Here is a 24,570-nt window from a genome sequence, read left to right on the forward strand (position 1 = left end):
AATTCAAAGGAGAGAAGCTGAACTTGGGGGCGGGGAGGAGCTTTATGAGGCCTGGGATGTGTAGATCAGCAAAAGCAACACACACATTCTATTCCCCACCTGTTGGGGAAATTCTACCAGGTCTTCAGGGCCCTGCTCAGTGTGAGGTCTCCCCCTAACCTCTCTGCTCAGAGTCCTCAAAGCCTGTCTTTGTTCTTCAGAGTTGTGCTCAAAGGGTGGTCTCAGACTAGCAGCATCAGCATCACCTGGAACTTGTTAGAAATGCAAATTCTGGGGACTTACTCCTGACCTACTGAATCAGACATGGGGGTGGGTAGCAACTGTGTTTTATCAAGCCCTCCAGCTAATTCTGATGCAGCCTGAAGTTTGAGAACTACTGCCCTAGACCACTGACCACTTGAGCTTTCAGAATTTACAGATCTTTCCCCATCTGACTGTGAGCAGCCTAAAGACAAGAGCATTGTCAGATTCCTCCTTCTAATCTCCCAGCCTCCCTTGTAAGGCCCAGCACAGAAAGTGTTCAGAGAAAAATTGAAGTTTACCCGTGAGGGTATCAAGGACAGAGAAGAGATTTGTCCTGCGAAAGGTCACATGGAGGGTCAGTAACTAAACCTCCCCTGCCACATATACACACAGGTACTCTAAGCTCTCTCTACAACAAATAACTTGTGGATCCTGGGCCACCCTAGCTCTCTCTCACTGTTTTTGAACAGGTTGTACTCTGACCATAATGTCTTCTGACCCTGTATTACCTGGAAACTTTGAATCATCTTTGATGATTCAGCTTAGACATCACTCACTTCTTCCTCCCTAAAGCTGTAGGAAGGGCCACCATTGGGTCCACTGGCCATTTGTGTGCCTACCTTGCCCTCCATATGAGCCCCTGAGGGCAGGAGCTGTGTCTGATTTCCCTCTGTTTCTGGCAACCTACACAGGTCCTGGCACAGAATAGATATCACTGAGGACTGAACTCTGATCTTTCTCTTTGCCCCCAAAATTCCTTTCTAAGGGGGCCTGGTGAGTCACACCTACTAATGATAAAATCTCAGTAAACAGCTTTTTATGATGTGGTTTACTTCCCGACCTGATTCTGGTGTAGCATCACATGAAGGATAGAAGATGCTTATCTTAACTCATGCATTCCTTTCCTCTGATTCCTGGTCTTTTGGACAAAGCCTAACTCTTTCAGTCAATTGTTAACTAAAGAATCCCTAAACCCACCTATGATTTGTAAGCCCCCACTTTGAGATGTCCCCCCTTTTTGGGCAAACCAATGTATGCCTTCCATCTGTTGATTTATGACTTTACCTGTAATTCCTTTCTTCCTGAAATGTATAAAACCAAACTGTAACCCAGCTAGAGCGAGTCCACTTGCCCAAGGCTTCTTGGGCATGACTCTGGGCCATGGTCCTCAAATTTGGCTCAGAATAAACCTCCTTAAATTATTTTACAGAGTTTGTCTTCTTTTCTGTTGACACCACTGAGTGTGCAATAAGTGGACAAAGATGTTAGTTTTAGAATGCTGGAAATAAAAGACCACACACACACACACACACACACACACACACACACACACACACAAATAAAGCAAGACCAGAACCAAAGTCTCTTAACTTCCAGCCTAGGATACTTCTGTGCGTGGCTGACCCTGTCTTGCCATCCCATCATGTGCCCTTTGGCTGGTTCAGGCACAGATATCTAAGAGTGACCATTTCACTGTTGCCAAGTCCAGCAGCAGGTGATGGCCCTGTCTGAAATGTCAGGAGCTGCTTTCAGTAGCTACTGAGTCTCCACGATCCTTGCCTTGCATACCCAAGGCAAAACCTAAAGTCACCGCCAAAGTTAAGTGAGCTGGGAGAGGGGTGGCAGTCAGCATCCTACCCTAAGATTCCTCTGCGATCAGCTAATAATAAAAGTGTTAAAAACAAACAAATAATAATAACAGCTAACACATAGCGCTTTCTGTTTGCCAACACTATTTTTAAGTACTTGCATGGACTAAGTAATTTAATCCACCCCCAAACCCTATGAGGTGGGTACTACTGTTATCCCTGCTTACACAGATGAGAGAACCGAGGCACAGAGGCTAGCTTGCAAGTAAGTGACAGGGATGGGATTTTAATCAAGTATTTGGCTCCAGAGTCCCTGCTCTTAATGACCATGTTATGCTGAACAACATCCATCTGTAATTTTAAAAGTCTTTCAGCACTTTCATGTTTATGAAGAGAGTTCAAATCCATCACCTCCTTGAACACTTGCAATAACGCAGCAAGGGAACTACGGCTCAGGGAGATTAAGGGACTTTATCACACAGTGGCCAAGTCCACGCTGCGGAGCCTGTGTTCAGTCTGATAACCATTCATTCATTTATTCATTCACACTTTCATCCACCTGAGAAATTGAGTGATGGCTGGGCCCTGTGCACACCAGAGTCCCTCTCATTCTGTTCCTGGCTAAGGGGCTCACTCCGGGTGGTGGGCAGAGCTGCTGGAGAGGCAGGGATCATCCCCCTCTGGGCGCTACTCATCTTCTCTGGGGCTCCTAAGTACACCTACTCTGGGGCAGGGAAACAAGTCAGAGTTCTCCGACTCCCCAGTGGGTGAGGGGCTCCTCTGAGCCTCCACAGGACCCCCAGGCTTCTACCTGATTGTCACCGGCGATTTTTCCCAGGACTCACGTCTAACTTCCTGTGGCCCACACAGGCAGGCAGAGCCGTGTAGCTGGGTCCACAGCAGGACGTGGGTACCTCTACCGGGGAAAGGCCTCACTTACTCTGCGAGGCTCCAAAGTCCCTTTGACCACTCCCACTCCCACTCCCACCTTTCACTGAAAAGAGACTCCAGAAGGGGATGATATGGAGACATTTATTGGATGTCTATGGGGCTGGTCCACGTGGGTCAGGGGTAGGGACAGGGGCCTTCTCAGGGCGGCCTGGAATGTCACTGGCAGTCACTGTGGCCATGAAGCAGTGGTGGGGGAGGCGTTTGGAGCCCGCAGCCTGCCCCTCATTGCTTTCCCGCTGTGGGCTCAAGAAGGGGTAACTCTGCCCAGGAGGCCTCACTCCTGGCACCTCCACCGCGCTGCCCGTGTTCACGCCTTGGCGGTCAGGGGGCACTTCCTCCAGGCCTGGAAAAGCAAGCTGAGAGTGTAGGTCTTCCTCCTGCAGCTCCTTTTTGCCCACCAGGATCGTACCCCAGGTGACTCCTCTGAGTGCCTACCTTGGGCAGTGCATTGTGCTCCGAGTCTTTTTTTTTTTGTATGAATTTAAGAGTACAAATGCAACTTTGTTACATGGATATATCGCATACTGGTGAAATCTGGGCTTTTAGTGTATTCATCACCCGAATAAAATGTACTTTGTACCCATTAAGTAATTTCCCACCCCCTTGAGAGTCTTAGATGTGTCATTTGCTTAACAAATATTTATTAAGAATATGAATATCATGTCCAAGGCGCTGTCAATGTTTCTCATGAACTTACAGTTTAGTGGGGAGACAGACAATAAATAACTGTTAGGAGACATGAAAACTTGACTTTCAGCATAACCCTATGAAGTAGGTACTATTAAAAATCCATCTTGTAGATGAGAACACAGGCTTAACACATGGGGCATTTTTTAAACATATATTGTTCTTTGCTTTAAGAACAGCTTCATGATTCTCTTTGTTGACTACTTTATCCTTTCTCTTCCTCTGATGTCTTAGCTTGAAAGGAAGCTCACTTGGCCTTATTATTCCTTACCTCCCACTCATTAGGTAACTTACTTGGTTCCTGCTGTAACTTACTTGGTTTCTGCCTCCACCCTACCTTAAAACTATGTCTCTACATCCCATGGTTACTTCTAAATCCTTATCTCCCTTGACTTATCAGGAGCACTTGGCACAATCGAACATTCCTGTCTTTATGGATTAAAAAGTATATCAAGTGGCCAGGCATAGTGGCTCAAGCCTATAGTTGTAGCACTTTGGGAGGCTGAGGTGGGAAGATCGCTTGAGGCCTGGAGTTTGAGACCAGCCTGAGCAAGAGAGAGACCCCATTTCTACAAAAAAGATTAGCTAGGCTTGGTGGTGGCATGTGCCTATAGTCCCAGGTACTTGGGAGGCTGAGGCAGAAGGATCCCTTAAGCCCAGGAGTTTGAGGCTGCAGTAAGCTATGATGAGGCCACTGCACTCCAGCCTGGGCAACAGAGTGAGACCCTGTCTAAAAAAACAAAAACAAATAGACGAACAAAAAAGTAAAAAAAAAAAAAAAAAAAAAAAGTGTATCAAGCGTTGAAGCCAGAAATTCAAATCATTTCTCACAGTTTCTACCCCAACCCCTTCACAAGACCAAGCAATTCACCAGGTCCTGCCAATTCTACCTAATCACCATCTGCCATGCCTGCCCACCCATTTCTCTCCATCCTCAAGACTACCACCTTAGGTCAGGCTTTCATCTTCCTCTGCTCAGACCACTGGAACAGCCTCCAGTTGGGCCTCCACTCCATCCTTTACATTGTAGCCAGAGAGACCTTTCTAAGACCAAGTGAGTCCATGTACTGTTCTTTCTCAAAAGCCTTCAGTGTCTTTCCATTAGCTGTGATCCTTGAGGTGGTATCTCATTGTGGCTTTAATTTACATTTCCTTAATGACTAATGAAGTTGAACATATTTGCACGTGTTTATTTGCCAACTGTATATCCTCTTCAATGAAGTGTCTGTTCAAGTCTTTTGCTCATTTTCTAATGGGATATTTGTTTTCTTAATGTTGAGTTTAGGGTGTTCTTTATATATTCTAGATAAAAATCCTTTGTCAGATATGTGAATATATTCCCCAGTCTGAGGCTTGCTTTTTCATCCTCTTGACAGAGTCTTTTGCAGAATAAAATTTTTGAACTTCGATGAAGACCAATTTATCTTTTTTAAAAACATGTACTTTTTGTGTCTTGTCTAAGAATTCTTTTTTTTTTTTTTTTGAGACAGAGTCTCACTCTATTGCCCAGGCTAGAGTGCTATGGCGTCAGCCTACCTCACAGCAACCTCAAACTCCTGGGCTCAAGCAATCCTCCTGCCTCAGCCTCCTGAGTAGCTGGGACTGCAGGCATGCACCACCATGCCTAGCTAATTTTTCTATATGTTTTTAGTTGTCCAGCTAATTTCTTTCTATTTTTTGTCTAAGAATTCTTTGCCTAACCCCAAGTCATGAAGATTTTCTCCTGTCTTCTTCTAAAAGTGTTATCATTTTATGGTTTACATTTAGATCTACTTTCAGTTAATTTTTCTATAAGGTATGAGATTTAGGTGAAGGTTTATTTATTTTACCTATGGAAGTTTTTACCTAACACCATTTATTGAAAAGACTATTCTTCCCTGGTTGAATTGCTTTTGCACCTTTGTCAAAAATCTGTTGGACAAACTTATGATGTGGATCTATTTCTGGACTGTATTTTGATCTATATGTCTTTTCCTCCACCAATACCACATTGTCCTGATTATCGTTTATTGTTGCTAAGTCTTATGTTTCCTCCAACTTCATACTTTTTCAATATTACTTTAGCTATTCCAGTTCCTTTGTCTTTCCATATCAATTTTAGAATTAGCTTGTCTATATATACAAAAAAGCTGCTGCAATTTTTTAAATCTTTACTATGTTAGGTCTTTCAATTCATGAACATAGTGTATCTCTCCATTTATTTAGGTCTTTGATTTCCTGCATCAACATTTTGTAGTTTTTTGTTTGTTTGTTTTGAGACAGGGTCTCACTCTGTCACCCAGGCTGGAATACAGTGGCACGACCATAGCTCACTGTAGCTTTGAATTCCTGGTCTTAAAGGATCCTCCAGCTTCAGCCTCCTGAATAGCTGGGACTACAGGTGTGCACCACCAAGCCTGGCTAATTTTTTTAAAAAATTTTTGTAGAGATAGGATCTCACTATGTTGTCCAGGCTGGTCTCAAACTCCTGGCCTCAAGTAATCCTCCCACCTTGGGTTCCCAAAGTGCTGGGATTACAGGCCTGAGCCACCATGCCTGGCCGTGTAATTCTTAACATTATCCTGTACATGTTTTGTTAGATTTATACCTAAGTATTTCATTTCTTTTGGAGCAACTGTAAATGGTATTATTGTGTTTTTAATTTTGGTTTTCAATTTTTTGTTGCTAGTATATATAAACACAATTGATGTTTGGTTTTGACCTTACATACTATGTCCTTGCTAAACACACTTATTAGTTCTAAAAGGTTATTTTTATATGTATGTTTTGTAGATTCCTTGGGATCCTGGTTATTTAAGCTTGCATTTTAAGACATTTCAACTGGTACTGGGATTTATTTCAACTTTCTATTCAATTCAAGAATACCCTTAGCTGAATCCCACATTTAGCCTTTGCCTGATTACCTTCCATGGATAGAGAAGTTTTATTTTTTAAACCAAGATTACAAACTGGTGAGCCAAATATGGCCCAGAGTGATGGGGGTACTTTTTGCAGGCATCTTTAAGGTCTCACTACAAGTAAGTTCTATAATACTTTTTTTTTGGAGACAGGGTCTCACTTTGTTGCCTAGGCTAGAATGCAGTGGTGTCATCATAGTTCACTGCAACCTCACACTCCTGGGCTCAAGCAATTCTCCCTTTTTATATTTTTCTGTAGAGATGGGGTCTCACTCTTACTCAGGCTGGTCTCGAACCCCTGACCTCAAGCGATCCTCCCACCTTGGCCTCCCAGAATGCTAGGATTACCTTGGCCTGGCCAAGTTCTACTTTTTTTTGAAGCAACAACTGCCTCCCTATGGCTTCCCCCACTGGTCCCAGCTCTGTTCTCTGGCTCTTCACAAAACATCTGCTTCTCCTGCCCCAGAACAACCTCGCAGAGATATGAGGCTCTAGGCTGTGAGCCCTGAGTCTCCTCTGTTCAAGTCCAAATATCTCCAGCTCTTCAGCTGATCCTCACATGACCGTGTTCCCAGCCCTGAGCTAGTAACCTATCTCTGATCATGTTCTGATTGGTCCCTCTTAAATTGTGGAGCTCTGAGCAGCTGGCAGCCAGGGCTCTGGGAATCCCTTGGGCTTCCAGGAGTTACAAGACCTTGGCTCAAGTCCTCATTCTGCTATTAAATCATTGTGCTACTTTGTGCCAACCCCTTCTCTTCTCTGGATCTCAGTTATCACTTCATAAAATGAGGTAGGAAGTTGGGCTGGTCTCATTTTTCTATTTCTTTTCCTTTGAACTCCAAGTTTTAAAGGATTCTGCTTATATAAATATAATAAAATGCATTTAGTAAGTACTAATTTTTTCCATTTTGTATTAATCAAAGAGCTCTGATCAGAGCTTGGAGAGAGCCTATGTTAATTACCCCCCTTGAATTGACATAATTCTAGATCGAAGCAAAGAAACTTGGTCCTAGTAAAACCTTTGGAACATTGGTGATTGCTCAAGAATTCCCACTGCTGTATTTGGGGACCCTCAGGAACCCAAAGTTGGGAACCTACAGAGTAGGTGATAAAAAGTATGTCTAAGATGTGATGGCTGGTATGTTCTATCCAATTGAGAGCAAAGATGCACCATCCATCACTCCTTTGCTTCCAGACCTTGTACTTCTGTTAATGTGACTTGAGATTCCACTTACCATTTTGGTAACCAAAACACATTTCTGGTTTATACTGAGCTTGTGGACCTACCATGTCTTTTTTTACATGACTCTTTTTCCCAGATCCCAGAGCTTCCCTCAATCCTGTATACCAGGGCCTTCAATCCCACAATCCCAGCCTTCTGGGGAAACTAGTGGAATACGCAGTAGCTCCACCTTTGACCTCACATACTCCTGACTCTTCCTTTGGCTAACATGTAATGGACGTTATTAAAGTCCCACAATGGTGCCTGAAGCCTGGGCTGGGGGATTCCTTCTTTGAAAAGCTGCTTTTTCTTTTTTTTTTTCCAAGCCAAGAGGCACTTGGGAGAAGAAGCAGCCTTAAGACAAATATACCAAGTTCTATTTTGAAGTTAGGTTAAGAAGATTCATGTTTTATAAGTGGCTAAAGTACACTGGTACAATAATCTTAATTGATTCTCCTAACAACCCTCTGTGGTAGGTATTATTATTCCATATAATAAATAACTGAGGCCACGACAAAGTCAACATAGACGTAGCTACTAAGTATAGGATTCAGGATTCACTTTCCATTTTGCTTGATTCCAAAGCTTGTACTCTTTCCACAGAGCAAGCACACACTCAGTATAGGATGGGGACTATGCCAGGTCCTGGGGATACAAACGCATTTATTTAAGATATGGTTCCTATCTTTGAGATATTAACAGTCTCTTTGAGATGATCATCATATAAAAATCTAAGTGCTTAATAATAATTAAAATGAGAACTACTAATTGTTAAAAGCCTACTGTGTGCTTGATACTAATTAGATACCAGTAAGCATCATCTCTAGTTTTTACAACTTTCTTAGTAGGTATTATTGTACACATTTTAGAGTAAACTGAGGTCCACAGAAAAGTGAGGGACACACAATGAAGGCAGCAAAGCCAAGATTAGAGCCAAATTCCCTGGCATCCCAGCCCAGGGCTGTGCCTTTCCCACCTTTCTCCAAGGACCTTCATGGCCAGTCTCCCATTACCTGGGGTCCTCAACCCTGAACTTGGGACTAGCCTATGGAGACCAGTCCAGACGGGAGTTCTCAGGTTCTCTTCCTGCTCAGAGATGACTCAAGACAAACTCCCCCCTGACTGAGGCATATTTGGTTCATAGATGTTACCCTCACCAAGTGTGGTTAATTAAAAAGCAGTGGGATCTGGGGTGATGTGACTGAGCCCTGTGTGGAAGGTGAGGGGGATAATGGAAGCCACTCTGCAGTGTAGGGGCAGCTGCTGCAGGGAAAGGTCTCTGGCCTGGGAGGCAAAGGCTTGGCCACCAATTGGCTGGGTGGCCTTGGGCACGTAACTGCCCTCTCTGAGCTTCAGCTTCCCTATCTGTACAGTGAGAGCATCAGACTTAGTTTCTAGGAGCCCTTTGAGTTCTGGTGGATGAGAATGGCTGATTAATGACCTCTCCACCAACACCTTTCAAGGGAGGATAAGAATTAAATTCTATTTTTTTTTCTGATTTTTGGTTATCTTGTTAAATTTACATAGGTTGGAATATCCTTGCTACACTCACCTCACTCGCCTCATCTGCAAAACAGAGTTGATAATAACCACCTGGCAGAGTAGTTGAGCAGGTTAAAGGGGATAATGTATTTGAAGTCCTTAGCACAGTACCTAGCACAACAGTAGGAACTCAGTCACCCCTTTGATGACTAGTTTGATGATTAGCTAGTTTTTCACAAAGTGCCAGAATAAGAAAGTTATGGTCTCCGCTGCATCCCGAGTTTGGGGGATGGGATGGGTATGTGGGTGATGGGACAGAGTACAGAACAGCTGGGCAGGAGAAGGAGGCTGTTTCAGAAACTGCGTGTCCATTTACACTCTGCTCTTGCCAAGGCACTCCCCACCCTATCCTGCCCCCCACACTCAGAGATGAACCCACGGGACAGTGCAATGATCATAGGCTTTAGAGTCTGAGAGATCTGGGTTGACATCTCAGCAACACATGCTCACTAGCTGTAAGGACTTAGTTCATTTCCCCTGGCTGAGACTTGGTTGCCTCTGTTGTAAAAATGGGGACAATGGTCTGTCTGTGTGTCCTACTGAAAAGCAAGACAGCAAACAGAAATGAAAGTCTGTAAAAGATGAAGCTCAGATGAATGTAACATTGTGGGGCTGTGAACTGTCTCAGATGCAAAAGGAGGGACAGGAAGCTCCTAGGTTGATGCTTTGAGTGCAGAGGGAAGGAGAGGACAACACTTAACAAAGAAGAAAGGGAGGAGCTAAGAGCTGAGTTTGAACAAAAGGCAAAGAGAACATAAAGCTGTCATTTAGTAAAAGGCCAGGAAACGCATTTTTTTGTCTTAAAAATAAGAAGCAAAAAGCAAGAGGACAAACTGTCTCAAACCCCAGTGACTGACTAATCCAGCTGGTGGCTGAGAAGTGAAATGTGGGAGAGTGGTTTCCATTCACAGGATGAAGGGGTGAACTGTAGTGCCCTTGAGCCAGAGAAGCTGGGACTTTGGGTAGATAAGGGATGTAGGGCGCAAGCCTGAATATCCCAGTCTTGATCTGGCAGGATGGAAAGAGCAGGCCTTTGGAGGCAGAAAGACACATGTTTGAATCCCAGCTCCACATTTACAAGCTATGACCCTTTGGACAAGTCATCTAGCCTCTCTGAGAACTGGTTTTCACATCTGTAAAATGGGTGAAAATGAGACCTACCCACCAGGGTAGGAAAGATTAAATGAGATGGTGTAGGTAAAACTTCAAACAGCGTCTGGCACATAATAGGGACTTTCCTTTCACAGAAACAGAGATAAGGAAAGGAAAGAGGGTGGAGGTAGAGTTGGCTCTGTCACTCACTCATCAGGTGACTTTGAGTTTCAGTTCCTTCATGCATAAAATGGAAATAGTAATAAAATCTATATCCTGCCCAGTTACTGTGAAGAGCAAATGAGGTGGTACATTTAGAGCTAGTTCATTCCTTTTAACTACTATATCATATTTCATTATTACATTAAACCACAGTTTATTTATGCATTCCTCTACTGATGGACATTTAGTTTATTTCTTTTTTTTTTTTTTTTTTTTTTGAGACAGAGTCTCACTTTGTTGCCCGGGCTAGAGTGAGTGCCGTGGCATCAGCCTAGCTCACAGCAACCTCAGACTCCTGGGCTTAAGCGATCCTACTGCCTCAGCCTCCCGAGTAGCTGGGACTACAGGCATGAGCCACCATGCCCGGCTAATTTTTTTGTATATATATATTTTTTTTAGTTGGCCAGATAATTTCTTTCTATTTTTGGTAGAGACGGGGTCTCACTCTTGCTCAGGCTGGTCTCGAACTCCTGACCTCGAGCGATCCACCCGCCTCGGCCTCCCAGAGCTAGGATTACAGGCGTGAGCCACCGCGCCCGGCCTAGTTTATTTCTAATATGACAGGTTATCATGATATCTATCTTTATAAGTCCTATCCTAATGCAATGATTTCTCTAAGGCAGATAATTAGAAGTGGAATTATTGAGTTGTACGGTGTATACATTTTTAGTTTAAATAGATATTGCCAAATTACACTACAAAGTGGTTGTACCAATTTATATTCTTACCAGCAGTATATGAGAGTATTCATTTTCCTCTCAACCTTCTCACTATTAATATGATCCATTTTTGAATGTTTGCCAATATAATCATTTTTTAAAAGGTATATCATTCTTAAATCCCATTCTCCTGATTATTAGTAAGGTTGAGCATCTTTTCATTTGTATTTCTTTTTTTGTGGATTACATTTCTCTCTTTCTCTCTCTGTCTCTCTTTTTTTAAATAGAGACAGAGTCTTGCTCTGTCATCCAGGCTGCAGTGCAATGATGCAATCATAGCTTACTGCAACCTCAAACTCCTGGGCTCAAGTGATCTTCCCACCTCAGCCTCCCAAGTAGCTGGGACTATAGGTGCGAGCCACCACACCCAGCTAATTTTTGTGTATATGTGTGTGTGTATATATATATATACATATATATATGTTTTGTTTTTTTTTTAGAGATGGAATCTTGCTGTGTTGCCCAGGCTGGTCTCGAACTCCTGGCCTCAAGCAATCATCCATCTCAGCCATATTTTTCTCATTTTTTAAAGGTATATTAATACATTATGGATACTAATCAATCCTGTCTTATTTCATACACAGGTGATTCTCATTATTCACAGAATTATTCACATTATTATTATTATTATTCTATAAAGTCACCACAAACACTGAATTAGCAAATACTAAATCATTGCTCCTAGGGAAAATACAAGGTTAGGTTCCTGTGAACCTCTGGTCACAACATTTTTGCCAAACAATCACTATGTAACTTTGTTTTTTGTGTGTTTCTGTTTAAAGACCCTTTATTTAGTACATACTATTGATTTATTAACATTGCACTCATGGCCAACAGCACTGTAACTCATGCCTGACCAAAATTCATTTAACATGCACACTTTATCTGCAAGGCCTTCGTGTGCTTAGGAACACTAACACAGCACGTCAGCACTATGCTTGGAGGCCATTTTAAACAGTGAAATCACCAACAAAAATCACAAAAAAATGCAAAAACTATGGCACTAAATAGACTGTGAAAAGGACACCTGCTTACAGTATAAGAGGTGAAACAAGGAGGCAGAGTGTCACCTTGTTCAACATCATCTGGGAACAGGTGCAACTCAAATTTTTGGCCTCTTTGTACATCCTCATATCTGCAAACAACCTTGGAAGTGCCTTGAGTATTGATTTTGAGGGTGCAAATAAATTTAGCAAGTGGACAAATCTGCAAATGTGGAATCCTGGAATCATGAGAATTGACACTGTGTGTATGTTGATATTTAATATATTTCTGGACTCTTTCTATTCTAGGTTTTTCAACCTTATTTTTTTTTCAGTTTTTCAACATGGTTTAAGGTTTTTCAACCTCAGTACTCTATTTTCTATTCTAGGGTTTCTCAACCTGGTTGACTACAACATTTTGGGCCAGATAATTCTTTGTTGTGTGGTGCTGTCCTCTGTATTGTAAGATGTTTAACAGCATCCCTGGCTTCTACCAACAGATATCAGTAGTACCCCTCCCCCAATTGTGACTCCACAAAATGTCTCTGGACCTTGCCAAATGTCCTTGGGGAGCAAATTTGCACTCGGTTTAAAACCACTGTTTGCCCAGTTCTGTCAATTCCTGAGCTAATATCATACTGACACATTCTTATATCTTTATATATATATTTTTATTTTTTATTTTTTACTTTTTTTTTTTCTAGAGACAGGGTCTGCTATGTTGCCCAGGTTGAAGAGCAGTGGCTATTCACAGGCCTGATGATAGCACACTACAGCCTGGAACTCCTGGACTCAAGTGATGCTCCTGCCTCAGCCTCCCAAGTAGGTGGAACTACAGGTATGCTCCACCTTGCTGGCATTAATTCTTACATCTTTTTAAAAATGTCTTATCACCTGATGGGGGAAGTCTCTCCTCTTCTTTGTTTCCCAAAATTGTTTTGTTCACTCTTGTGCCTGTATGCTTCTAGATTAATTTTAGAATTCATTTGACAAATTCCATGAAACATTTTGTTGGGATTTTTTTTTTTTTTTTTTTTTGAGACAGGGTCTCACTTTGTCGCCTGGACTAGAGTGCAGTGGCCCAATCATAGCTCACTGCAACCTCAAGCTCCTAGGCTCAAGTGATCCTCCTGCTTCAGCCTCCTGAGTAGCTGGGACTACATGCATGCGCCATCATGCCTGGCTAATTTTTGTATTTTTTGTAGAGATGCAGTCTTGCTTTGTTGCCCAGGCTAGTGGTGAACTCCTGGCCTCAAGCAGTCCTCCCTTTTCAGCCTCCCAAAGTGCTAGGATTACAGGCGTGAGCCAATGCACCTGGCCAGGATTTTTAATTATAGATTAATTTGGGAAGAACTGACATTTCTATGATGTTGAGCCTTCCTATCCACACCAATGTCATATCTCACCATATAGTCAGGTTCTTTTATGTCTTTCATTAACCTTCATTATTTTCCTCTATAAAGGCTGAAGCCTGGGCTGTCTCTGGTCTCCTCCAGGCCGAGACTATGTTCAGACTATGTTCCCTTGCTGCTGCCTCTCAGGTTTTTCTGACTCTAAGGGGAGCCAGATGAATCCTCCTACCCTCAAAAGTCACCCCTCCTGCTTTTCACTGCTCAGCCGTAGCAGGATTGTTCATAGTCATCGGGATCTGAGAAGGGTTCTTATGTTGTTGCTTGTTGCATTTTTATTGTTAAATTAGAAATTTATCTTTTACAAATGATAGCATCCAGCCTTCTCTTTCTCTGAGACTTAGCTCCTTTTGCCCCCTCTGTCTCCCTGATGTCTACCACTCTTGCTGCTCCTGCTTAGCTAAAATTCCTCCCTTATCCTGCCTGGCCTTATTCCCAATGGTGGCCCAGCATGAATGACCTTGTCGCTGTGTAGGGCTCACTCACTCACTCCTGCCCACACACCTTTACCTTTATTTGCCCTATGCTGGGGTACTTTATCTCCTCTATTTGGTCTGATCAACTTCCTCACTAATTAAAGTCTCCTCCCCTTTTTGAAACCCTCTTTACATTTGGTGTCAAACAATTTTGTGTGTAATTATACACTTGCACAGACCCAGCGTCATGGGCAGAAAAGAGTGTGACTTGAGGCAGACAGACATGAGCTGAATTTCAGCCTGCTATTTTTATCAGTTATGACACCTTGAGCAAGTTACCAAACCTCTCTCAGCCTTGATTTTCTCATCTATAATTGGAGATAATGATATCCATTTTGAGTGTTGTCTACCAAACTATACTGAAAGATTTTTTGCCAATAGAGACTTGTATCTTTCACAGTACCTTGCAGGAAGTTGTAAAAATATGTGCAATAAAGACTTTTGAAAAAGCAATATATATGTATGTATATATATATTTTTTGGCTGTTAGAGACCCTCTCAATGGCATATGCTAATGAAGGAATGAGTAGACTAGAACACCAGATTATTGAAACAAAACAAAACAACTAGCCAGGTGCAGTGGCTTATGCCTGTAATCCTAGCACTTTGGGAGGCCAAGGTGGGAGGATTGCTTGAGGCCAGGAGTTTGAGACCAGCCTGGGCAACATAGTAAGACCCTGTCTCTACAAAAAAATAGAAAAATTAGCCAGACATGGTGGCATATACTTGTAGCCCCAGCTACTTGGGAGGCCAAGGCAGGAAGATCACTTGAACCCAGGAGTTTGAGGTTGAGCTATGATGATGCCATTGCACTTTAGCCTGGGCAACAGAATGAGACCCTGTCCCCACTCTCCCCAACCCCCCCCCCAAAAAAAACCCCAACTATATTTGGTTTCTGAATAAATTGTGAGTTTGAGTAACAGAAGTTTTTTTTTTGTTTGTTTGTTTTGGTTTGGTTTTTGAGACAGAGTCTCACTCTGTTGCCTGGGCTAGAGTGCCATGGCGTCAGCCTAGCTCACAGCAACCTCAAACTCCTGGGCTCAAGTGACCCTCCTGCCCTGGGGCCCAACTAGCTGGGACTACAGGTACTCACCACCACATCCGGATAATTTTTTTTCTATTTTTAGTAGAGACGGGGTCTCGCTCTTGTTCAGGCTGGTCTCAAACTTCTGAGCTCAAGCAATCCTCCCACCTTGGCCTCCCAGAGTGGTAGGATTACAGGTGTGAGCCACTGTGCCGGGCCCAGAAATTTTTTCTTATTAATTTTATTTTGTTTGAGGTAATAGTAAAATCAGTTTGCATTCCCTAAGGCTAGAATTAAAACATTGTTTTAGAAAATCCACAACATGGATTCACCCTGTGTGACAAATGGAGTGCTGACTATATTAAACCACTCTGATAAACACTGAGCACATGAAGGGTTTGGGATGGAAATGTTCAGATCATGAACCTCCTGAGAATGTGCTGCTGCTTTTGAATATTACAGGAACACTCACGAGGCAAATGTTCCGAACAGCATTTGTAAATTTCTCCCCTCTGAGAAGGTGCTAGCCTGCTGCATACAAGGAAATCATGTAGCCTCTTTCTTACCTGTTGTCTGTAAGCTTAAGCCTGGGTTCAACTTCGTGTGGGGCTTTGAGCTGATGAACAGGTAACAAAGCACACAGGCAGTGACAATGAAGGCCAGAATGACCACGGCTGCTATGGACAGGCCCACAAGAGCGCCAACACTGGGGAGAGAAGACCACACGGGAGCAAGGTGTCAGGGAAGGGACTTGAGAGGCAGATGTTATGGAAGTGTCATAGGTGTTACAAGAATCAGCTTCAGCTTTTGTGCTGTCCCTACCTGTCTTAAACAGGCTTTCTGTGCCTAAGCATGCGAAAGAGCATCCACTACATGCCAAGTACTCACCACACATATAAAGTGACACAGCTCAGTGCCACCATGTAGTTGGGACTCAGCATGTATGCACTTTCTTCTCCTCTCCTTCCCTCCCTGCTTTCTGCAACCTGTTCCCACCCCAGGGACCTAGAGATGGTCTTAAAGACGCCCCCCCTCACCCTGCTGTTTCTTAAAAATCAAGACACATAGTAGGCCTTACTGAAAAACCAGCTGTCTTTCCAGCCTCAGGTCATTTCTGACCCAACCTCCACATTGTTTCTGACCATGACAGTGTCAACCCCACGTCTAAAATACCATGCCACTGCTGGTCCTGCACCCTCCAACCTCACTGCCTCTGCCCCAAATCCGGCCTTGGTCAGCTGGTCTGAAGGAAAACAGTTTCTTTTTTCCTCACACACCCCACTCCACACAACACTTCTGACACCAGGCGTGTGCGGGGTTTTCCACACACACCAAGCAATTCTCTAGCAGATACCAGATGAGTGTCCCATAATTTAACTCAATTCTGACACTATCTACTTGGAGATAGTGTCAGATCCCACAGGTCGAGGGCTCAGTCCCACAAGACTGTCCCCTACCTCTGCAGTCCCCAACCCCCGGGATGTGGCTGGGTACCAGTCCATGGCGTGTCAGGAAATGGGCCGTGCATCATCGCCTGAGCTCCTCACCCTGCCCACCCCCACCCCCTGGTCTGTGGAAAAATTGTCTTCCATGAAACCAGTCTTTGATACCAAAAAGGTTGGGGACAGCTGCCTTACTTCAGATGCCAATCCCAAGTAGTAGGTGTCACCCATACTTCTGACCCACCTGCTATAAAAAGATGTGCCCATGACCCCTTCCTTGGGTTTGATTAATTTGCCATTACAGCTCACAGAAGTCAGGGAAACACTTATGTTTACTAGTTTATTATAAAAGGATATTACAAAGGGTACAGATGAATGCCCAGATGGGAGAGATACATAGAGAAAGGAATGGGGGAAGGGCACAGAGCTTTCACGTCCTCTCAGAGCACACAACCCTCCAGGGACCCCCACATGTTCAGCAATCCGGAAGCTCTCCAAACTCTGTCCCTTTGGGGCTTTATGGAGGCTTCATTAGAAAGGCATGATTGATTACATCATTGGCCATTGGTGATCAGTTCAACCTTCATCCCCTCTCCCCTCCCCAGAGCTTGGGAGGTGGGGATGTGAGTTCCAACCCACTAATCACATGGTTTGTTCCCCTGGCAACCAGCCCCCATCCTGAGGCTCTCCAGGAGCCCACCGTGAGTCACATCATTAGAACAAAAGATTCTCCTTTCTCCCAGAAAATTACAAGGAATTTAGGAGCTCTGTGTCAGGAACCAGGGGTCAAAGAAAAAATACTAGAACAAAAGATTCTCTTAGCACCCCTATCTATCAGAGTCTTAGGAACACTGACTCAGGAACTGGGGGCAGAGACCAAATATATATTTCTTATTATAACACAATATTGTATGTGATTTCCAGAAAACTGCCTCCTGGCTCATTTGGGGGCCACTGTCTTTCCTATTTCACATGATCCCTCCCCATCATCTCCCCTCATTGGAATTTTACCTGTCCTTGAGGGTGCATCTCAAACATCCTGTCCTCAGTAATGCTTTCCTTGGTCATCCTTCTCTCCCCTCCCTTCCCCCCACGGCAGGCTAACCTGCCCAGGACACTTTATTCAGGGCCATTAGCACTCCTGGTCAGGCAGCCAGGTGTGGTAGGGAAAGAGCAAAGGGCTTTGGAACCAAACCAATCCAGCTTAGGACCCAACTCTGAAACTGACTCACTGTGAGATGTTGATGAATTTACTTAACCTTTTGTGTCTCAGCTTCCTTGTCTGAAAAATGAGAATGATCAAAACATGGCACCTTGCAGGTGGTGGTAAGGATGAATGACACAGAAATATTCTTGGTGCATATTCCTCATGTGTCCCCTGAAGGCAGTCAGACCATGTTTAATCAGCTTTATCCTCCCCTCATACAGGGCCTGGCACACTGTAGGGAGTTGGTAAATATTATTGAGTACCTACTATGTGTTGGGCACTATGGGATCCTCTCCCAATAGGACGGGGTAGGTCAGCACCAGGCTTTGTGTCTCTGCCTACCACTCCTTTTCCAAGTTTCTTGTCTATCCCCTTCCCTGACACTAGCCCCAGACTCCTGCCTTTGCTACTTCTACAGGATTTCGCTCCCAGCAAGCTGGTGGCTAATTTCCACTAAACAAAAGCACTTTGGAGCTTTGAAGAGCCTGCCTTCCCGTGGCTAAATAAATTACTGGACATTCCTGCAATGGAATAGTATAGAGTATATAAAGAGTTTATTAATGATATAAATGTTTTCACATAGTATTTAAGATCATGGATAAATTTTTATGAGATAATGTTAAGTGAAAAGAGCAGGACACTGCTAAATACATAGCATAACTCCAACTTAACTAAATAAATATAAATATATGCATAACTATACAGACATAAGGTTGGATAGAAATACACCAAAATGCTAACAGGCTGTGTCTGGGTGTAGTGCAGGCTGTGCATGTCTTGTCAGGGTCCCCTTGGTCTTATTGTGGAATATTCTGGCCAGAGTTTCAACTGCCAGCAGTGGTATCTCTTTGCCTGAGGGCTTTCTTGGAGGCCCACAACAGGCTCTGTCTGCACACTGGGCAGGTCAGAAGTGCAGGATAATCAATGCCTCCTTCCCCCACCAGCTCACAACCAGTGACCAACAGAAACTGATATGTAAATACCCACCAGCAGGTGGGGTGACCCTAAGGTGTACACTGGCTGGCTGAGTTTAGGCTTCAGTTACCCTTGGTGAGACTTGCTTGGTAACCCCCATGTTGGCTTCTTCCCTTCTCAGTCTCACTTCCCCACCCTCTACCACTGTCTTCAGGCATCACTTTCCACATAAACTGTTTGCCATCAAATCCTTGTCTCAGAGTCTTCTGGGGAACCCAAACTAAGACACTAGGCTACCCAAGATTTCTTCCTTTTTGTGTTTTTCCTGTCCTTTTTGCATTTTCCACATTGAGTACGTAGTATCTTTTAGTTCTTGTAATTACTTTAATTAAACATTGTTTTCTCAATTGAGAGATACTGTTATCTGGGAGACTTGTGCTTAGATTGGGACCCCACGCTGTATGAGGGACATCTGTGGGCACCTGGATGGAAAAGGGTCTCTAAAGGGGCCCTTTGAGGAGTGGGCGAGAGAGCTGGGGGGATATGTCCCAGATCAGAGGTCAGTCAAGGAGCAGGCACCGTCTCTGCTGATCTGTCTGGGGACAGAGCTAGGAACAACAGGGTAGGCTTCAAGGAAGGAAAATCTGTGCTTAGCATAAGATGAACTTTAAATGATCAGAGTTGACTCATGGTGAATGTACTGCCTCAAGAACATGGTGAGTTCCCCATCGTGGGAGAAGTTTGCACAGGACACATGGATGAGTACACTTTTCTATAAAGATAGAGATTCCTACCCTGGGTGGGAAATTTGATTAGGGAACCTCTTTTCTTCTAGGATTTTACTGTTCTGACTCAAAGATAAAATACCCACTATGACCCCTAAGAAAGAATTGGAGGGACAGCCTAATAAACAAGCGCTTGAGAGTCAGGTAGTCCTAAGTTCAAATCCTGCTTCTGCCACATTTAGCTGAAAAAATCACCTTACCTCTCTGATCTTCATTTTCTTCATTTGTAAAGGTTCCTATCTCATCAGGTGGCCATAAGGATGAAGTGAAATGGTATGTTCAATGCCTGACCACCAACTCTGCCCTCCAGCAAAGCTCACATCCTGGTGAAAAACAGAACTAGTGATGGAGGGTGTTTGGCACGTGGACCAGATGGTGTGAGAGCACCAGCTGTTTCTCCACAGGGCGTCTTCACTTCCTGAGACACAGTTTTAAAGACAGCAATTATTCTTGAGCCCTGCCTCTCCGAGGAAACAGTGCTTACCTGAAGATTTTTATGTTTGTAAGAACTGATTTTCATGAAAAGGGCCAAATGGAATTTAGAGCAAAACAAGGTCTCCATCCTGCAATGTTGGGGCTCTGTTAGGAGTATGCTGGATGAGTTGTTTCACGGTTCACAGCATGCTGATCACCTAGACATCCTGAGGACCCTTGGTTCCCCTCTGCCACCTTGCAATTATCTGTGATGTTTATGAACCATGTTATGTCCAAGCCCAGGAAATTACCCTAGAACCTCTCAGCTGCTCTTGAGGTCACAGAATGGAGCATGACAACATGAGATGTGACCTCAGAGATCACCCTATCCAACCCTTCACTAAAGCATTGTCTGAGCCACTAAAGCACTCCACATCAGAGGGTTTCCAGGGCAACAGAAGGGACCACAAGACGTGTGTCGGGAAGGCGGGGGAGTAGTGGAAGAGGAAAGAGGTCCTGGCTGGGTGCTGAGGGGATTACTCATTTCTGTGTCCCCAAGGGCCATCACAGTGCCCAGAAGATGGTAGAGGGTTAGTGAATGTTTTTCAAATGATCTGAGTAGATCAGGTTCTAAGAGAGCCAGGCTAGATTTTGGCAGTCATAGAGCAGATTAAGCCCAGGCTCGGGGCCAGACAGGCCTGAGTTTTCATCCCAGCTCTGCTACTTCCTATCACTGGGGCATTCCCAGAGAGTAACTTAACCTCTCTCAGGTTTTCTCATCTATAAAATGGAGAGAAGACGCACCAGGGTTGTGAATGTGTGAAAGTATATAACCCTTAGATGGTCCTAAGTAAAGCTCTTTAAGTCTCACTCTGCTATGGTATTGCTAGATCTTGGACAATTCACTTTCATACTCTGAGCTTCACTTCCCACACTTATGAACCAAGAAGAGAATTTTATTGAGCATCTACTATTTGCACAGGTCACTTTCATGTATATTATTTCACTTATTCCTTATGACAATTCCATGAGACAGGTATTACTATTGTCATGTTAAAGTTGAGGAAAGAGACTAGGAGATTTAATAAGTTTTTCAATCCACATAGATCATAAGTGACAGAACTAACGTTTGGACCAGGTTCTGATGAGCCCCAAAGCTCCACACTGTCTCTGTACTTCAAAGGGAGGGCAGTGCCACCTTATTTCAGTGCTAACTACTCAGTGAGCCTTCAACAAATAACTCCATTGTTTTACTTTAGGTGCATGTTGTATCTCTCTATTTTTCTTTTTCTTTTCTTTTCTTTCTTTCTTTTTTTTGAGACAGAATCTCACTCTGTTTCAAGCTAGAGTGCCATGGCGTCAGCCTAGCTCACAGCAACCTCCAACTCCTTCACTCAAGCGATCCTCCTGCCTCAGCCTCCTGAGTAGCTGGGACTGACTACAGGCACGCACCACCACACCTGAGGCTAATTTTTTATTTTTAGTAGAGACGGGGTTTCGTTTCTGCTCAGGCTGGTTTTGAACTCCTGAGCTCATGCAATTCTCTTGCCTCAGCCTCCCAGAGTGCTAGGATTATAGGTGTGAGCTGTTGTGCCCAGCCTATGTTGTATCTCTCTAAATGGACTGTGAGCTCCTTAGGGGCAGGGGATAATTGATTTTTGTGTCCCAGTGCCTTGCAAAGTGCCTGGCACAAAGTAAAAGCTATAATGAATGAATGAATATATGGATGAAGAGAAACTAAATTAATATGATTCCCTAGGTTATAGATAGCAGCCAAATGTGCAGGATCTGATAACCTGGCCATCTGAAAATCTTTTGGAATTATAGCTTGAGCAGCCTAGAAAAAGCAATAATATTTGTAATTATTATTGACATATATTAAGTTGATTTCACCTCTGTTATTTCATTTGGTCCTTGCCATTGCCTTAGTCAGAAACCAGGGCAATGATTGGTCATCCTCCCCATTTGACAGATGAAAAACCAGAGGTTCAGAGAGATTTTAGTGGCATACAATGCTGTCCTTTCCCACACAGAGGGCATGCAGCCTCCACCCATTTGCCTCAGGAGACAGCAAAATTACTACTCAGATGTCCTTCTCCATTTATGCTGATGCCTGTTTCCCAGAGCAGGCTGAGGATCAGATCCCATACTTTGGGTGAAGCCTTTGGAGACCCAGAGGGATTGAGACCTATTGCCCTCTCAGCCCAACACTTAGGTTCCAGGAATGTCCGAGCTTGCCTAACTAACCCCGTCCCTGAACAAATGGGAAAACTGAGGTCCTATGGGTGGAGATTCATCCAAACTACACTTCTATTAATATTGCCCAAGCTGGCTTCCGCTGTGGTATTATGCCATTATCTCATGATGAACTTGGAGGCGGCTCTGACTTTCAGATCTGCCTTAGCTTGGGGATGGGCTACATCCCCAGCGCTCACCACAGGGCTTGGCAGACACTAAGTGCTTAGTAGAGAGTGGCTGAAAGAATGACTAAATACGAAAGGGAAGGAAAGGGTTGAGGTTGGGCTGAGGCTGGGGTTAGGGTGCAGCACCAGGTGAGGATTAAGGTTTGGGGTTGAGGTTTGCATGTAGGTCTAGAAGAGCTGCAGTCAGGATGTGGCAGCAGAGCCAACCAAGGTGGGACTGCAAGCAGGACTGAGGAGGAGGCTGGCACTGGTGATAGAATAAGGACTGCAATCAGTATTGCTTGGGTAGCGGGGAAGTCAGGGATGGGGGCGTTATTGATAGTGGGGGGAAGGGGACCCTGGTGGGCACTTTCATGAGGACCGGGGTGGAGAATGTTTGAAGACGGAAGTTTGCTGTTGGGGGAGGGCTGGTATGCGATTTGGGGTTAGGTTGAAAGTGGGGGTGGAATGAAGTTCGGAGCGGTGATAGAGTGAGGGTTCTTTTGGGGTAGAGGGTGGTGAGGTTCAAGCACGGATCTAAATAATGGCTGGGGTCAGGATGAGGGCATCGAGCTGAGAAGGGATTTCAGGGAGGTTGGGTTGGCGACAGGGCGGGAGTAAAGGTCAGTATCGGGCATGAGGGGTAGGGGCCGGATGGGGGGATTGGTGCCGATGTTTAGGTGGGCACTTGGATGAGGGTTGAGGCTTAGCCTCAGCCTGGGCTGAGGGTGGGGCGAGGGCGCTAAGAGTGGAGCGGGGTTCAAGGCAGGGTTAGGGCCAGGGCCGGTACCTGAGCCACCACATGTAGCTGTGCTCGTAGGGGAAGAAGCTGTGCGGGTCGTCGCAGCAGTACTTGTGGTCGCGGAAGCCGCAGCAGAAGACGGCGGCCGCCTCGCCCCCCGGCCGCGGGCAGCTGAAGCCGCGCACCTCCTCCTGCTCGGCGCTCACGTAGCTCGTGCAGGCGCCGCTCATCGCGCCCCGCGCCCGGACGGCTGGCGAGAGGAGGGCCGGGGAGCGAGGGGCTGACCGAGGCGGCACCGCGCCTGAGAAAAGCAGAGGCGGAGAAGTAGAGGGGCGAGGGACAGAGACACAGAGAGAGGAGGACGCGGCGCGAGGCGCAGCGGTTAAGACCTAGAGCCCCTGAGGGCCGAGTGGCGACCAGGTACGCGGGACCGCGGCGGGAGGGGCGGCCGGGAGGCACAGGAGCGTGCGGCGGAGGGCGGAGGGGCGCCGGGAAACGGGGCGGGAGCCGCCCCGGGGAGCCGCGTGCGCGCCCGTCCTGCCCGCGCACCCCCACCCGCGCCGCCGCCTTCCCAGTGCGTGCACGAGGGCGCTGCGTGCTCGGAGAGACGAGGCCGGGCCCGGGCGGCGGCGGGAATTCGAGGCCGTGAGCGACGGCTCCTCGCCTGCCCCGAGCGCCCTCCCGGTGCTAGGCACGTGCTGGGCGCCTGGACTCTCTGGGCCGTTCCTGGTTCCAGACAAGCGACCAGCCAGCGACCGCAACAGTAGGGTCAGTACAGGGATGATTAACACACTCCTTCACTTAATCTTCACTGTAACCCAGAAGCCCAGGGATTTGCAAACCCATTTTACAGATGAGAGCTGGGGACCAGAGAGAAGTCATTTCCCGCGGCCCCTAAGCCCATGGGATTTTCACCTGGGTCTGTCTAGCTGGAAGCCCTTGCTTCACAGCACCTCTCTTCCAGTGCACTTTTAAATGTCCTTGTAAAGTTTCTGGATGGTCGGCGCCAGAGAAAGAAAGATGAGCAGAGTTGAAAGGGTTAAGCAATGAGGCTTTATTTGAGCGCTCCTGGGTGAGGTTACGGTCCCAAAGGAGGATCCCGGGAGAAACCAGGGATTCGAGAAGTTGTTGGCCTTCTGCGACTGAGGCAAGGGTATTTATATGCGGTGAGGGGCATAAGCGGGGTGGGGGGGGGGGTGGGGGGGGTTGCTTTTTAGGTGCTTGTTTAAGTGGATTATCACGTTCTCAGTAAGCAAGATGTCCCTGGGCTGCAACAGGATGTCTCCAGGGTCGGGTAGACAGCCTGGGGGCTGAGTGTGCTGCCAGTGCCACAGGATGTGGCTGGGGCTTGGTGGGGCCAGGTGCTTGTTCAAGCCGAAAAGTGAAGCTGACTCACAGCTTAGGACAGAGGGGTTGTAGCAGGGGAGGGGGCTACACGGTCCCCCCACCAACCTTACAGTCCTCATTTTCTGGCTACTTGCTGTCTCTTCCTTTCCCTGAGAACTACCTCCTGCACTGATAATGTTCACACCCCCCAGTTCATACTGGCCTAGGACAAGGGGAAGAGTGTGGGTGTGAATTGTCCCAGATGGTAGCTTCCTTCCCCC

At 45.4% G+C, this 24,570-nt stretch overlaps 1 protein-coding gene across 1 annotated transcript; it reads right to left on the bottom strand.

Annotated features, from left to right (window-relative positions):
• Positions 1 to 2,848: 2,848 nt before the first annotated feature.
• Positions 2,849 to 23,193, bottom strand: SHISAL2A (shisa like 2A). The gene is made up of 3 exons (XM_045548020.1): positions 23,012 to 23,193; positions 15,623 to 15,762; positions 2,849 to 3,126 (listed from the first exon to the last, which is right to left on the bottom strand). Exons 1-3 carry the CDS (start codon positions 23,191 to 23,193, stop codon positions 2,876 to 2,878), a joined length of 573 nt encoding a protein of 190 aa, XP_045403976.1. The 3' UTR covers positions 2,849 to 2,875.
• Positions 23,194 to 24,570: the final 1,377 nt, after the last annotated feature.

Source organism: Lemur catta, chromosome 3 (genome assembly GCF_020740605.2).
Source record: "Lemur catta isolate mLemCat1 chromosome 3, mLemCat1.pri, whole genome shotgun sequence".
NCBI classification, from domain to species: Eukaryota; Metazoa; Chordata; class Mammalia; order Primates; family Lemuridae; genus Lemur; species Lemur catta.